At 34.8% G+C, this 15,303-nt stretch overlaps 1 protein-coding gene across 4 annotated transcripts in view; it reads left to right on the top strand.

The window, feature by feature from the left end:
• Positions 1 to 15,303, top strand: part of LOC145983976 (exportin-T-like) — an 83,714-nt gene that overhangs the window by 16,981 nt on the left and 51,430 nt on the right. For all 4 annotated transcript variants that reach the window (XM_083117209.1, XM_083117208.1, XM_083117210.1 and 1 more), the window contains exons 2-6: positions 582 to 649; positions 5,773 to 5,979; positions 8,596 to 8,775; positions 10,747 to 10,863; positions 13,336 to 13,599. In XM_083117209.1, coding sequence (XP_082973335.1) covers positions 593 to 649; positions 5,773 to 5,979; positions 8,596 to 8,775; positions 10,747 to 10,863; positions 13,336 to 13,599 — 825 coding nt within the window. In that variant the 5' untranslated portion in view covers positions 582 to 592. The remainder of the gene's footprint in view (positions 1 to 581; positions 650 to 5,772; positions 5,980 to 8,595; positions 8,776 to 10,746; positions 10,864 to 13,335; positions 13,600 to 15,303) is intronic.

The following is a 15,303-nucleotide window of genomic DNA, read 5'->3' as shown; positions in this document are numbered from 1 at the left end:
ACATGAAAAAGTATTAGGCTGAAGTTCCAATTGTTTAATTCCAATTAATCATGGTACACAGGCATTTTTTACATGGTTCAATTTCTATTTATGTCTTAGCATACTTTAGAATGTTTTTTTTTATCTTTTGTTATACTTATATGATTCTTTTCTTGTTACCAGCCATTTGTTTTTTTGTCTTAGTTATGGACTGCTTCTGCCATCTAGGTCATGTGTGTGGGGTGCAAAAAGGATTTCTGAATTTGGTCCCCCTTTTACTGTGAAGTGAGTTATTGTGTATTTTTCATTACATCACAAAAATGTTTGAAGATTTCAGAGACATGCGGAATAGACACTGGCCGTGTGAAACTCACCTAGCACATGCTTTCATAGTTACATTATTTTAGGACTCTCAGCTTTAAAATAATATCTTGAACCCATGTTGCTGTGATATATACATGTGATTCTATTTTCTTAATGTGGAAAATATTTTTTGCTGGCATTTATGAAAATGGGAAATTGTACAAATTAAGCTGCTACCATTTAGTAATTCTGAAAATATGAACCATATTTTATTAACAGTTATCTTCTTTTAATTGCAGTTCTCGTAGAAATGGAGGAGTTGTTCAGTAATGTTGGGGCACAAGGTGACACTGCGGATCATGAATGGGTAATTTTTTTAATTTTTATTATATCAGTAGCCTGACATTCTCGAAACTGTAAGCAATCCTAGTAATAACTATCATTGACCAGTATCTGCTCAGCAACTTCAACTGCTGGAAATTTATACATTCACCCGCATCTCCTTCATATCTGGGGTGTTCACAGAAGGCATTGGCTACTCACCGTGAATTCTGCATGAATTTGTCTCCATAGACATGAAATATTGCAACTTTTGTTAATCAAAATCCCATTGAATTTTTCCATATTTATAATTGCCCAAGTTTTTGACAACTTTAATTTTTATCGAGGAAGGAAAGGAAAGCTGTGTTGAACATAAAACAGAATTTACTTTGCTAATGTCCTTTGCAGAACAATCTATCTGACAGGTGGAGGATTATGGTAAGATATCTTGCATTTGATTAGTTAAATTCGAGTTTAAATATTCTTTACAATTAACTATCTTTCGCAGATTAGTATATTTCTTATCATTTGGGACTTGTGTTTGTAAATGTACGAGGTTTGGCTAGAAAAAAACTGGATTGATGTTGCTATTGGCAAACAACGAATGCGCGAAGGTTGAGCAATGCATGATTCTATACTACCATACCCTGCCTACAGAATGACTAATTGCCCTGGGTGCAGGCTTCTCAGTTTTGCTGTGGCACTTGGACAAAGCAGAACATGCGTCTGTGCTCCGTCGGAAAAATGCTGAGTATTAAAATGGAACAGCGTGTCAATATGAAGTTCTTTTACAATTTGGGGAAATCCGTAACAGAAGTGTACGACATATTAAAATCTGTGTACGGGGATGAATGTTTATCACGCACACAAGTGTTTGAATGGTTTAAATGGTTTAAAGGAGGACAGGAAATGATCCAAGACAACCCACGTTCAGGACGACCATGCACGTCGAAAACGGAAACAAACATTCAAAAAGTGAGTGATGTGATTTGAAAAGATCATTGATTGACCATTAGAGCAGTTGCTGAAATCACAGGAATAGACAAAGAAAGTGTTCGATGAATTTTACACGAGAATTTGAACATGAGTAAAGTGTGTTCAAAACTTGTGCCAAGGAACTTGTCATTGGAACAGAAGGAAGCTCGAGTGAACATTTGTACGGACACTTTGAAGAACATTGAAACAGACCCTACATTCTTAGAGAGAGTGATAACCTGTGATAATCATGGTTTTTCACGTACGACCCTGCCACAAAGCGCCAATCAATGCATTGGAAGACCCCGAGTTCGCCACGTCACAAGAAAGCTCGCATGAGCAAGTCCAAATTCAAAGCCATGATGATAGTCTTTTTCGACATTCGAGGCATTGTGTACGTTCATTGGGTACCCGAGGGTCAAACTGTAAACCAACATCATTACATTAATGTGCTGAAAACCCTTCGTGAGCGAGTAAGAAGACGACGACCTGATTTGTGGCAACGGAAGTCATGGATTCTGCACCAAGACAATGCTCCTGTCCATACGGCCCTGTCAGTGAAGACATTTTTGGCTAAATATGGCATCCCAGTGTTAGAACATCCGCTGTATTCGCCGGACCTTGCTCCCTGTGACTTCTTTTTATTCCCCAGAGTGAAGTCCGCCCTAAAAGGAACCAGATTTGAGACAGTAGAAGCAGTGCAAAGAAAAGCGACGGATGTAATGAACATGATCTCCGAAAATGACTGGCAACACTGCTTCCAGCAATGGAAAATTCGTATGGAGCGGTGTACAGATCGTGCAGGGGAGTACTTTGAAGGAGATAATGTTCCTGTTGTACAAAATGCCGAATAAAAGATTTCATAGCAGCAGTCCGGGTTTTTTTCCAGCCAAACCTCGTATTTAGAGCCTTGAGTATGTGACATGGCAAATGTAGACTCCGCACCTTAAATTAAATGTGCCAAAAATATATATATCATTTAATGTAATTTAATTAGGATTTTGGAATAGCACAGACCCTTTATATTGAATATATTTGAATGTACGTGTTTGTGGGTGGCGATTTCTGATACTTGTATAATTCCAGTATAAAATAACAAAAGGCTAGTTACCGAGTCATACTAACTCATCACATCACTAGGCACATATCTAGAAATCTATTTGGGGAGCCAGTCTAAGCCAAGTATCTCAGAAATTTAATAATAAAAGTGTTTCTATTTAATACGTTAATATAATTATAGGTTTATTCGTAAATAATACATAAATTAATTAATTAGTACTTAATTTCTCCGATGCGTATGGAGTATTGTTGTATCTAACCACAGACTAAAAAACGAAGGAAAGACAATGTTAATACCTATTTTGTTCTTTATTTCTTGACTAAAAATATTGTTGTTACATAAATAGTAAAAAAAAATGCTATAAAATCCGATATAAAACAGCAAATATTCATCATCTAGTTTACGTGTAGTTAAGACTTCTAAAATTTGTGTAAAAACAACTGTCATGGCAAGGAAATCAATGTCAAAGAAGTAAAAAATTGAATATTTATTTAATAACTGAAAGAATGATGGTACGTCCATTTGATGAATGGAAAAGTTCCTCATAAATATTTTATGATACATCAGTATCGGCTCAGCTCTAGTTTGTACCCTTGAATTTCTGGAATGTTAACCTTGAACACCAGGAATTATACTTGAATTTTATCATGGTCCTAGAGTGGCCACCATGGAAGGCAACCAAAAGTCAACCTCACTTCCACATAGTACACCTGATAACTGCAGTGTTGCAAGGTCAATGAGGCTCTGGCATCTGGGCCGTAGTATAAACCTCGGTAACAGTTTAGTATATCGGAAACACATTAAAATCAGATATTTTGTGTTTCACATGGTTCGTACTTACCAATTGTGTATTGTGGAACATAGTTCAAGATGCTATTATGCTTTTTACATGAAATCAAACACAATTTTTAACATACAAAGTGATTGTTTTTATTCCTTTCTTTGCTTCTGTAATACACAATATGGCGGCCACATCTTGACTCATGTTTTGGGTATGCAGTGTTTCCAACCTTCTTCACCAAAAAATACCTATCATCGGTGGAAATTGTACATTATGGACGGATAGCCCGGGTAGCTGACGGATAGCCCCATGAACCATTCTGCACGGTAGCTGATGGATAGCCCCATGAACAATTTCCGATAAGGTTAGGTTAGACAAGCATAGTGAAAAAAAAAGGGGGTTGGAAACACTGACAGGGGTTTACATCATGAAACGTACGCTGCATCCAGTTTACGTACAGGAGGCAAATGAAAACAATGGCAATTGTGCATCTGTGAGATATTTCTCTTGAAAAATATATGATTTCCCGTTCAAATATATTCCACGATGAAAGAAAATACCTCGACGAACGTTGTAAAACTTAGACAAACTCATTTCCGTAAGTAGTTTCTTCTGTAAAAATGAAGAAATGTGCTTCCAATATACTAAACTGTTATCTAATCCTCTGTAGAGTTGTCAACATATGTGCTGAGTGCCCCTTTACAGCCTCAGGTTTTGACCTAGGTAAGGATATTTTAGTCCTGAAGAGACAGATGTTGATTTTAGTTACAGTAAGGGCTTGGGCTCTGTACAATGTGGCAGGTGCAAATTTGACACACCCAAAGAGTTTGAGTCAATTAATCAAGCATTCATATCTGAACTTTAAATTCTTCCATTAAAAAAAAAAACTCCTAGAACACAGCTAGAAACAACCCTTCCATATCACTTGCATATTCTATTTTCAATCCAAAGAGCAATAGCAAAGGGAAATGTCCTGAGTGCAGAGGTCACTGACCCTATCGTCAGGGGGTGCAGTATGCTTTGGCAATGCTGGTGGCAAATTGGCCAGCCTAGTTGGTCTTTGCAGATGCACCCTATGCTGTTTCTGCATCTATGGTATGAAGCATGACTAAAAATATCCAATTACACAACCACAATACAAGGGGGAAAGATAATTATTACCAGAACCAACACAGACTCAATATCTCAAAACAATCACCAATGAATGAAGGAAAATATTCTACAACCAGCTGCCTCATGACATAAAACTGATATCTCCAAAAGATAAACAAATACAAAAAATATTTGACAGAGAGAGCTCTCTACAGTATCAGAGAATTCATGGAACAAGACAATACAATGTACTAAAAAATATGTATTTTAATTGTATTCTTATTTCAATCATGCAACAATGATAATGTGTTTTTATTTTTATTGTAGTGTAATGAAGTGTATTTTTTAATTTTTACTTTGGTGTAGTGATGTAATGTACTACACAATGTTTCTTCTTTTTTGTTATTATGCACTTAACTAGTTATTATTTCATTATGTATCTTGGCGTTTTCCATGCCCTTTTAATCAAGGGTCAACGGAAGAAAATAAAATTCAAATTCAAGTGTTATGCCTCCTATCGTGCAATAATATCTCCTCATTGTCATGAGCAGTGTCAGGAATGTGACATTAAATAATATAAATACCTAAGTACCTACATTTTGTTATTACATGTGGATTCTTGCACAAATGTAAAACCTCACATTTAACAAAAAAATATACTGCAGCTGAAATGATTTATTTATTTATGTGGCATATTTTTAGGGGGTTGGGGAATTACCATTCACAGTCCTGTTAGTCTTCAAATTTGCCTGAGTACTGCAACATACTTGCTCTGAACTGTTAAGACAGCACCCCCACACAAATTTATTCCTATATAACTCAAACACTTTATAAATATTGTCAAAGTGTGAATAGCTGTGAAAGTGTAATTATCACATGACATACTTAGGGAAAACAATTGCATTTTACTAATCAATAATGAACATTTTGGTAATTAGATCCACCACTGTATTTGAAACCCTGGTATGAAAGCAGTGGAGCTAGTGTCGCTTGTTATATTTTCCAAGGTAGCATACTTTGTCAAACACACTAGCATGCGATTTTGTGTGTTCACATTTATTGAGTCTGCTTATGGGCTCGCACCATTCCTCAGTTACACCCACTCTTTCCATGTCACTTGGGGAATGAGATGTGGTAGGGGTTGGGATTTCTAATCTGCTTCTGAAAGTTCATTATTTTGTTGTTCTTTCCATAAACTTGCACACACCCACACACATGCATATTATATACATGCATTTTAATTGTAAAAATTATCTTGCAGATGAACCGCTACTTCGAGTCCCTAAAGAACAATCCTCATGGACACAGGATTTGCCTCCAAGCCTTAGAAAATATGGGCATGGACGATAGAGCAAAGTTTCTGTGCTTTCAAGTTCTTGAACACTACATAAAAAATAAATATGCTCATGCCCCACTTACTGAGCAGACATTTATCCGAGAATTTCTGATTAAATTTATAGGATCGCAGGTAATAGAATTTAAGTAATTTAATTTGCAGTTGTATTTAATATTTAATCTTTTCTTTTTAATTGACAGTACTATCTTAATTTTCTTTCATTTTAATGACTTTTGTAAGGTGAGATTGGTAATAGTCTGTGTATGCAAACATGGTTTATGGCATGGGGTACCCAAACTACAGTCCATGGGTCACATCCAGCCAATCAAGGATTTTTATGTGACCTGCCTCAGTGCAGATAATACATACGTCCTGTCTTGGATTATCATTAGTGTAAATATGGTGTGAGAAATTGCTTTAGTAGTATGTAGGTCCTACAAAAAAAAAAAATAATAATTATAAACCCTGGTTTAGAATCATCAGTAATAGTATCAAAATCAGTATCAACTATCAGAGTACAGGAGTAAAGTAGTGCTCATAATGTGTTATGCAACATACTACTTTTTGTTAATTGCCATAGTATTTGTCACCAAAATAATTGTCAGTAGTTGAAGCAGTAACATGTGAATTTTTAAAATTAATGTTTGACTGACATTGGCTAGCCTCTCAGGATGGGAGCCACATGACACTTTTCTGGAGTCTAATTTTTCTGGAAATTATACCAAATTCTAAGTTTCTATTGATTTTGTACCAATATTATGTGAAAGAGCTGTATTTTGTGATAATGCAACAGGTAGTTTTCATATTCAGTGGCCCAAGCTGAAAATAACTTATAATGCAGGAAAATGTAAAATCTAGAATAACTTATATCATTCTGATAAGTTGGGACCATCAAGATTGAATATATAATGTGTGAAAATGTAAAATCTGGAGTTCCACTGTATTTTAAACCAAAACTCTGGTAAAATTGATGCTTATAATTGGGGTGGAATATTCACCCACTAATATTAATCAGTATTTTAAACAATTGTTAATTGTTGCAAGTGTCAAGCATCAGTATCTGTGTAGGTATTAGTTCAAAGTGGTATGGCCTCAGCCATAATTTTAATCTTTCATTGCATTTACTGCCAATGTGAGAGGTGTTGGAAGTGATGGAAGAGAAGCATGTATCTCATTAATAATTGAGATACATGTTTGCAAGTAGAACTTTGGAACACTATCATTGGAATATTAATAATTAACGTACTCACGTTTTCCGCGAAGCTGTTTTACATTATTTTCTATCAATTTCGGTAGCCACTGCCACCATCCTCGTTGGCAATATTAATAGAAAATAATGTAAAACAGCTTCGCGGAAAACGTTAGTGCCTTAATTATCTATTACCGCGTGTCTCATTCCCATAGTATCGTGTCATTCTATAGAATGATGGGATCAGAACCAGTCACTTCGCAATTAATTGCTGGGTGATGTAAGCTATTCATCATTCATCCTCTATGATGAGAGCACTCGTCATTAACATGACGAGTTAACACTTGGCAGTACGAAGGGTACAAGTAAGATTCAGGAACTTAACAACTAGAAAAGGCAATGGTCACTCATTGGGTTTTATAAACCTTTGAACCTGAATCATAGCTGGGTTTAGGATAGTTACCTGTCTATCTGACAAATGAAGATAAATACGATGAATAAAAATAAACTAAGTCCTCTGTTGGCTTCTCTATAGGTTGACCAGCACGTCGTCTCACTTTTACTCCACTCCTCTCCTAACCTCTTCTCTCTCCTCAATTCCAATCCAAAGTCAGTCCCCTCTCAGCTTGTCTCACCTCTATATTACCCAGGCCATGGAGCCCTTCCTCCATGCCGAATCGTGTTTTTAATTGCCACTATGCAAACCACTGACTCCATAGGCAGAAGAAACTACCTGTTTCCTGAATACCTCAGGAGGTTTGCATAGCACAACACTGTGCATTGTTTACATGCCTCAGAGGTTGAGACAACTGAGATAAACAAGTGAATGCCCTGGTCAACATGAAGCATTCAGGGAGGCTTTTAAAATAAAATACAATCTTATGGATTGATACGATATGAATGGAATATTAACTTCGAAAATGCACATACACAGCAAAATTCCCATGGTAAACATTCCATGAGTGAAATACTATCAGTGTAATAGTTTCCTGTAATATTTTACAGGAAACTGTCTGGTGTACACACAACTTTGTAATCCTGGTTGAGGTGATTTCAACAAGGATGGTAACACTCACAATTTATATTGTATTATTTTTCTGTAGTCTAAAGTTAAATAATGTTTTACTTCAACAATTATGGCCCCCACTAATACAGTGAAATCACATAATGAGCTGTACCCCTCAAATCATTTTCAGTGATATTTTTGTCTCAATAAATTCAGAGCTTTGGACCATTACATATAACAAATTTATATGGTTGAATTTATAATAGCAAATCAGAAATACCATCCTAATAGAAAAGAAGAAAGTTTATATGGGTTACAAAATGTTATACAACATATTAATGCAAGAAGGTGCCTTTCCTCATGAGATTAAATAGCAACCTTGTTAAATTGTTTATTTTAACTCTATTATAGATGTTTGAGTAACTTACCCATGCCAAAAAGAACATTTGTTTCTGCAATAAGAGAACTTGGAAAACAATCTGTATGTAATCTTTAGTTTTATTCATTTGTTGTATTTATAACTTCAGTGATTCACATTGTTAATTTATTTCAGAGGTTACGAAATTGCCCGACATATGTCCGAAACAAAATTGCCCAAATTTATTCTTTGGTTTTTGTGAGAGAATATCCAGCGACGTGGCCCACATTCTTCAGTGACATGTTGAAAAGTCTTGCGGAAGCAGAAGATGATGTTGATCTTTATCTAAGAATTTTGCTGGCAATTGATTGTGAAGTAAGTTTTTGTTGTTTGTGTGGGTCATAGTATTTTCAAATATATAATTTAAATCTGTGATTTGATTATGGTAATGTAAAATCTGATGAATAAGCAGTTACATTCAATTTGAATTAAAAGGAAATTATTTTGTCTTTCAAATAGAGTGTAGTTCTGATCTAACATTTGATGAGACTGACCAAAAAATAATAACAATAAATAAAATAATGTTAGATTTGGGAAAAAGTTAAACTGAAAATATGACTTTCAGAAGATATATTTGTGAATGTGTGAAAATTGGTGATATATATTTTTTGGTACATAGGGTGTTCTGGTTGAGACACACACTTCAAATCATTACCATAATTTACTACACAAAGATAAATGTCCATTTTGATGCAATGAAATCAATTTAACCATGTGGTGGCATTTGTAGACAAATTATATTGTGCAACTGATGTGTATTGTGCGTAAAATTTGATTATGTAACACCAATGAGGCATGGGATAAATGCCAGTTTCATGCTTGCACCCCACTTTAGAAGGTCTATTCATAAGGCCCAGTTTTGGCAGACTGAAGGATTTGTAAAACTGTGATGTCCCTGGAGAAACTTGAGTACATTACTATCCGCCAGCTTTAGCAAGTGATTTCTTAAAGGTTCCATCCACAGCTTGCAAATATTAATCAAAGCATGAGTTTCTAGTTATGGGAGGGTTATATGTCCTCTTCTAATTCCGACATTTTGTATAGGTTGCCACTTACTTCCTCAGGGCTGTCCAGAAATTACATTAAGGAAAGACTAGAATAAAAAGTTATTAAAATGATAAATGACATGAGATTAAAAAGTTGCACCCCTGCATCGGTATCATCAGCTGCTTTGCATGAATGACATGTCACTATCTACAAGCTGCACTGCACTGGCCTCATTTGCTCCTGCTGGCAATTCCCCTTCTGTCACTAGGTAAACAAATCTCACTGTGTTCGAAAAAGTGCTTGGAACTAAAACAGAATTGTGAGATCAGCAAGAATTGAAATTTTGATGATATTGGAGAGAAATGGGTCAATATAAACAAGTCATTAACCCCCCTTTGTGTACTGTCACAATCATATATTCTGTGTAAGTTGTGTTGCAATACTCCTCAACATACGTTTTCTTATTGAAAATGAGCACTGCATGTTTTACAATGCTGGAAATGGCATGTTCATGATGTGGTGCATCATAGACTATGATTGGTCCCCTCACACCACTCTGCATTCCAGCTTGTGCTGACACACTTCCTTGTTCTTCATTCTTTCCAAACACACTCACTTATAAAGTGCAATTCCTGCTACAAATTCAGCTTGACAAGTCTAGAAGACTGCTATCAACATGTTGCTTTCTCTGGCCAGGCCACTCACACACATGGAAACATAAATGGACATGAATTTGCAGGCCAGTAAATCTTCACATCTTTGTCAAGCGCATCCACAATACTAATAAAGTATCTGCATTGTGTGTGCTGGTGAGCCCTAATTTCATTGCCTTGTTTTTCTTTGAGGACTTGCCAATCCAAGAAAATTCATATCTGCATATGCTTCAACAATTTGCAGTGCTGCAGTGAGCCTGTTTGCTATCAACTGTTGCATTCTAGTTGGATGGATCTCCTCATTAGAAGTGTTAAGAGTTTCCTAGTCTACACAGATGCTGTGTACGGTTTCTATACCCCTCCCAATTCATAACACCCTTAGAATTTTTCTTCTGTGTCTACAAGCATAGCATTTACACTGGCACTAAAATTTCTGACATCCAAGAACTTATTGTAGGGATACAGGGGCTCTTACTTCTGTCATGCCTTTGGTGTTATTTTTGTCAAATTCTATATTTTTAGTTTTAGCCCATACCATATACGAATCATTTTTGACTGTATTTTCTTGGAAATAGACTAATCAGGAAAAAGGTTTTCATTTGCAAATTACTACTTGAAGTGGTTAATTTAATTTCTTCATTTCCAGGTTGCTGATAAAGATCTCCACAGGACTGAACTAGAATGTAGAAGAAATTCTGTCATTAAGAATGCTATGCGCGAAACGTTTATGCAGGAAATGGTTGAATCTTGGTACCAAATTCTGGTAAGTTGATTTGTGTTTAATGTTTCAGAACTGATGATGATACATTTTTTATATCTGTGTTTGCAAGCATTATTTCTTTCATAATCAAAAAAGTATGATCAGATTAGTCAGATAAGCATGTTAGTGTAAAGAGAATCAACCATACTAAAAACAAATACAGTGAATTTTATGATCCTCAATTTTACATTTTCCTGCATAATACATTCAATCATAATGGTCCCAAGGTAGCAAACCATTAAGCAATTTTCCTTGATTTTACATTTTCCTGCATTTGAAGTTTTTTCAGCTTGTTCTCCTGAAAAAAAAAAATCAAGGTTCCACTGTGTACGGACTGACTGACGAGGAGAAAATATAGAGCTGAACCAAGTTCTGTCCAATATATTTATTGGAATACTAGTGATATTCTATATCATGATTTTGAAAGGATTTTTGCTGTTTTTATTTGCATAGAAGGCTGAGCCACTATGCCACACCGATGCCATTGCTGGTACTCTTGACAGGGGATGATTTATAAAATTTGGGCCCTGCCAAAATTTTATTATTATTACTATTATTAACAGTTTTGTTTTCATAGTACTTCACTTCTACTAATTGCATGCTGTATTAATATTACTTGTAAACTTTAAATTATAGAGCATTTGATTAAAAATATTCATAAAACTTTTATAAAACAATACACTTAGATTCAACAAGATAACACCCACGTAAAACTGTTTCTTTCTTGCTTTCGTGGCAGCAAACTGATGAATGACAGACTCCCAAGTCAATTTCTTGCAGGATATCAGCATTTGTTGTGAAGGATGTCAAAGTAGAAAGTCTACTATTCGATGCTGAATTTCTGAGGGCAGTTTTAATTCTTTTTAGAACATTAAACAACTGCTCTCCACTGGCAATTGATGGTAAAATACTCACAAAAATTCTCAGAATGTCAAGATTTGGGACAAGTATTGTTAAATGTTTTTCACAAATACGTTTTAAATAGTCACCAGCCGAATTCACTCCATAATTTGCTTCAGTCAAGTGTATACTCCTTAAAAATCCTTGAAAGTGCACATGTTCTTCAATCAGATCATATGCTACGTCCGGATATTTATCCACAATTTTTTTCACCATTTTTCTTATGTCTTCTGAAGAAAGAGTTTTTAAATTATCGAGGAAAACTAAAGATGGTATTCGACTGCTCTTCCAGTTCTGCAACTATTGCTAGAAATGTATTTTTGTGTCTGATTTTCCATCAAATTCTTCATGACACTCCTCTTTTTTTACTCTTTGTTTTCTTTGCCTTTGTTTGTGTAGTTGATAACACTATATCTGAGATACCAGTAGTTCCATCCTTTTTTCCCCCATAAAATTCAAATCTTTCCCTAAGACCTTTGACATAATTATTGAGTAAATTATACAAATGTATGTCGATTAAGGTAGCAGTTTCATTTTGCAACACCTCATTTGTATGTTGAACACACTCCAAAATATAACCAAAATGACTGTTTCTACCCTCTGAAAATATTTACATAGTCCATTAGCTTGTGCTCGAATCAGTTAAGGAATTTTAATAATCAATGGTCTTTGTCACTTCCGCCCTTCAGCAGCTCATTTTTGTCCCCCACCTTGGACTTGCGACCCTAGGCTATAGCCTATGATAACCTAGTGGCAAATCCCCCCTAAATCTTGATAACAGTTTTTCACAGTTTTCATATATCACAAGATTTGTGAACGTTGAAATGGTTTCTACTCTGTTTCTCTCTTTCTTGAGAGAAATGAAGTGATAATCTAAGTAGTTATTAAATCAGATATCAGTAGAGGCACATATTTTTGGTAAATAAAAAAGCAAAATTTCGGTACAAAAACGGAGTCAATTTTGGGTTCAAAAGCGGTAAATAAAATAAAATATCGGTGTTATAGCGGTGAAAAATCGGATGAAAAGTGGTATATAAAAATACATTTTGGTTTTAAAATTGTGAATATAATCCTAAATTTGATTTAAAAACTACACTTATTCCACAGAATTAACATTTCACTTCTAATAGCACATTTATGTAGTTATCAGAGTATTAAGTTTATTTCTGTGTAAAGGAGTCCATTTTTGCTTCTCCAATATTAACAGCAGAATTAGTCCATTTTCCGGGAATTGCATAACTCTCAGGATAATTCAGACCTCATTAGGTGTCGCGTCGGTGAATAAACCCTGAATTTCGTGTTTAAGAGTTAATTTCGCTTTTTGCAGTTCATTTCGCATTATTTCGTGACAAAACATGGTCACAAAATGCATCTCACACCTTTCAAAAACATGAAAAATTAACACTACAACGTGTTTTTTCAAATTTCGTTTTTTTGTCAAAAACGAAATATGCATGCCCCTAGATATCAGATATCAGAGATGTGAGCTGATACCATACATTTGTTTAGGCTCATTAAAAAATTGAATATGTGAATGTTGTGTTATTTTTTGCATATTTTTTTTCTTTCTTTCAGAGACTATATCATGAAAAATCACCCTCTGTTGTTGTCTTGTGTCTCTCTGTTGTTGGTGCATATATATCATGGATAGATATAAATTTAGTGGCAAATGATAACTTCGTGGCAGAGATGATCAAGTATTTGTCAGATAAGTCTCTCAGAGATGCTTCCATGGACTGTGTGTTAGATATCATATCAAAGGGGATGGAGCCCTTGCAGAAAGCAAGGTTGATAGAATCGTTTTCAGATATTCTTCAGCCTGCAATTCGGCCACTGTTGGTAAGTTATACTAAAATATATTTACAGTGAATTTCTGATCCAATGTTGCTGTTTTTTTCACCAAAACTAGCCAGATATTTGTAAAATTATGATTTTTCAAAAGTTACATGTGAATGTTTGTGCAGAATCAATGTTGGTTGAATGTAAAGAAATGCAAAGTACAGTTAATTAATCTTGTGTGTATGTGTGTGTGTGTAAAAGAAATATATCATTTTTTTTAAAGTTATGAAGTCTTTATTGTTAGGGTGGAATATAAGAGTGTGGTGGATTGTTGAGGGAGATAGGAACTATTTAGATAAAAGTTGGCAAATTCCTTTGTCTTTCTGCCTTTTTAAAACAATTTGTCTTCTTCATTGGGGAGTGTTCATGTGTAACATTAGATCCACAAGAAAGTATTTGTTAAATGTAAATTTTATATGAGAGATTTGCCACAACTGGGAAAAATATTAAATTTGGGAAACAACTTTAGGTTGCAAAGCATTAGATTGGAAATTCACTGTAGCCAGATTTTTAGGTAAATATCTTTGTCTGTGATACGTGATATGAAAGAAAATCCTTCTCTCCATATGGTAGAATTATCATAATTGTATATCTATGCATTCTAGGAAATAAAAATGCCCAACACAGATTAACACATTTTTTCAGTCACAGGTTAGGAAGATAGAGGGTTGTATGATGTTTAGGGCACATCAGAAACACACAGAGGCTCAAAAGTAATTAATTTATTTAACTGAGGTCAATCAGTTCAAATCAGTTGCCAGCCTTAAACAATGTTAGCATTCTTGAAAGGGGATTTTATTTCCCTATGCTGCTGGAAGTTCAAATTTAACAATACAAATATTGACATTTACTATACATCTAACTATGTCAGTTTCAAACTGAGTTAAATGTTAGTTGGTATTATTGCATATTGAATTATGAAGGTTTTATTGAATATCAAATATTCATACCATACCATTTAGATGGGTGCATTGAATGATTGACTAATACTTTTGCTGGGGAAGAGTCTGTCACAATGAACCTAATGCTGTAGAAAATGAACATTGAATAACCAAAATACAAGTACACACCAGTTTAACCCAATACCATTTTTGCATTTTCTGTTTTTACAACTGTTTGTTTGAATCTACATTGGAAAGACAATCTTTCAGTCAGCATATGGTTAGCTTTTGGAGACCAGTTCCCCTCCACTCATACAAAATCTTATTGTTTAAAAGTACTCTTTTCACCATTCAAGATTGTGGGTTTGAGTCCTTGGCTATTTGCTTGTGTATTTTCCTTTCTACTTGTCCCTTCATCAGTTTTTCATCTAAGCAGTCTTGCTCATGATTGCAATCGAGCTTTTTGTGTATGTAGTTTGTTCAGTTATTACATGTTTAAACTTCTATGCTAAAGTGAAAAATATGTTTGCAAAATTTCATGAATTTTTGCTTGTACACAAATTTTCCTTACATTTTTATTTACTTACCGAACCTTAACTTGTTTGCCAGTATAACATTAATCCTATAGCTGGGCCTAACACTTATAACTGTAAGAGTTTAGTTTCTACTCTTGCTTTCCATATTACAATGTTTATTAAAAGACAGTCGTATAGAATCATTTTGTAAGTTTGTTGCTTTGGATTAAATACATTCTAAAAGTAGTCATTTTTATCAATCCGAGAGCCTCTAATTGGATTCAGGGACAACAGTGGTTATAACTCCC

This window comes from Lepisma saccharinum, chromosome 2 (assembly GCF_977018435.1).
Source record: "Lepisma saccharinum chromosome 2, izLepSacc3.1, whole genome shotgun sequence".
NCBI lineage: Eukaryota > Metazoa > Arthropoda > Insecta > Zygentoma > Lepismatidae > Lepisma > Lepisma saccharinum.
Note: the sequence above shows the minus strand (reverse complement) of the source record. Positions and strands in the feature narration are given on the sequence as shown.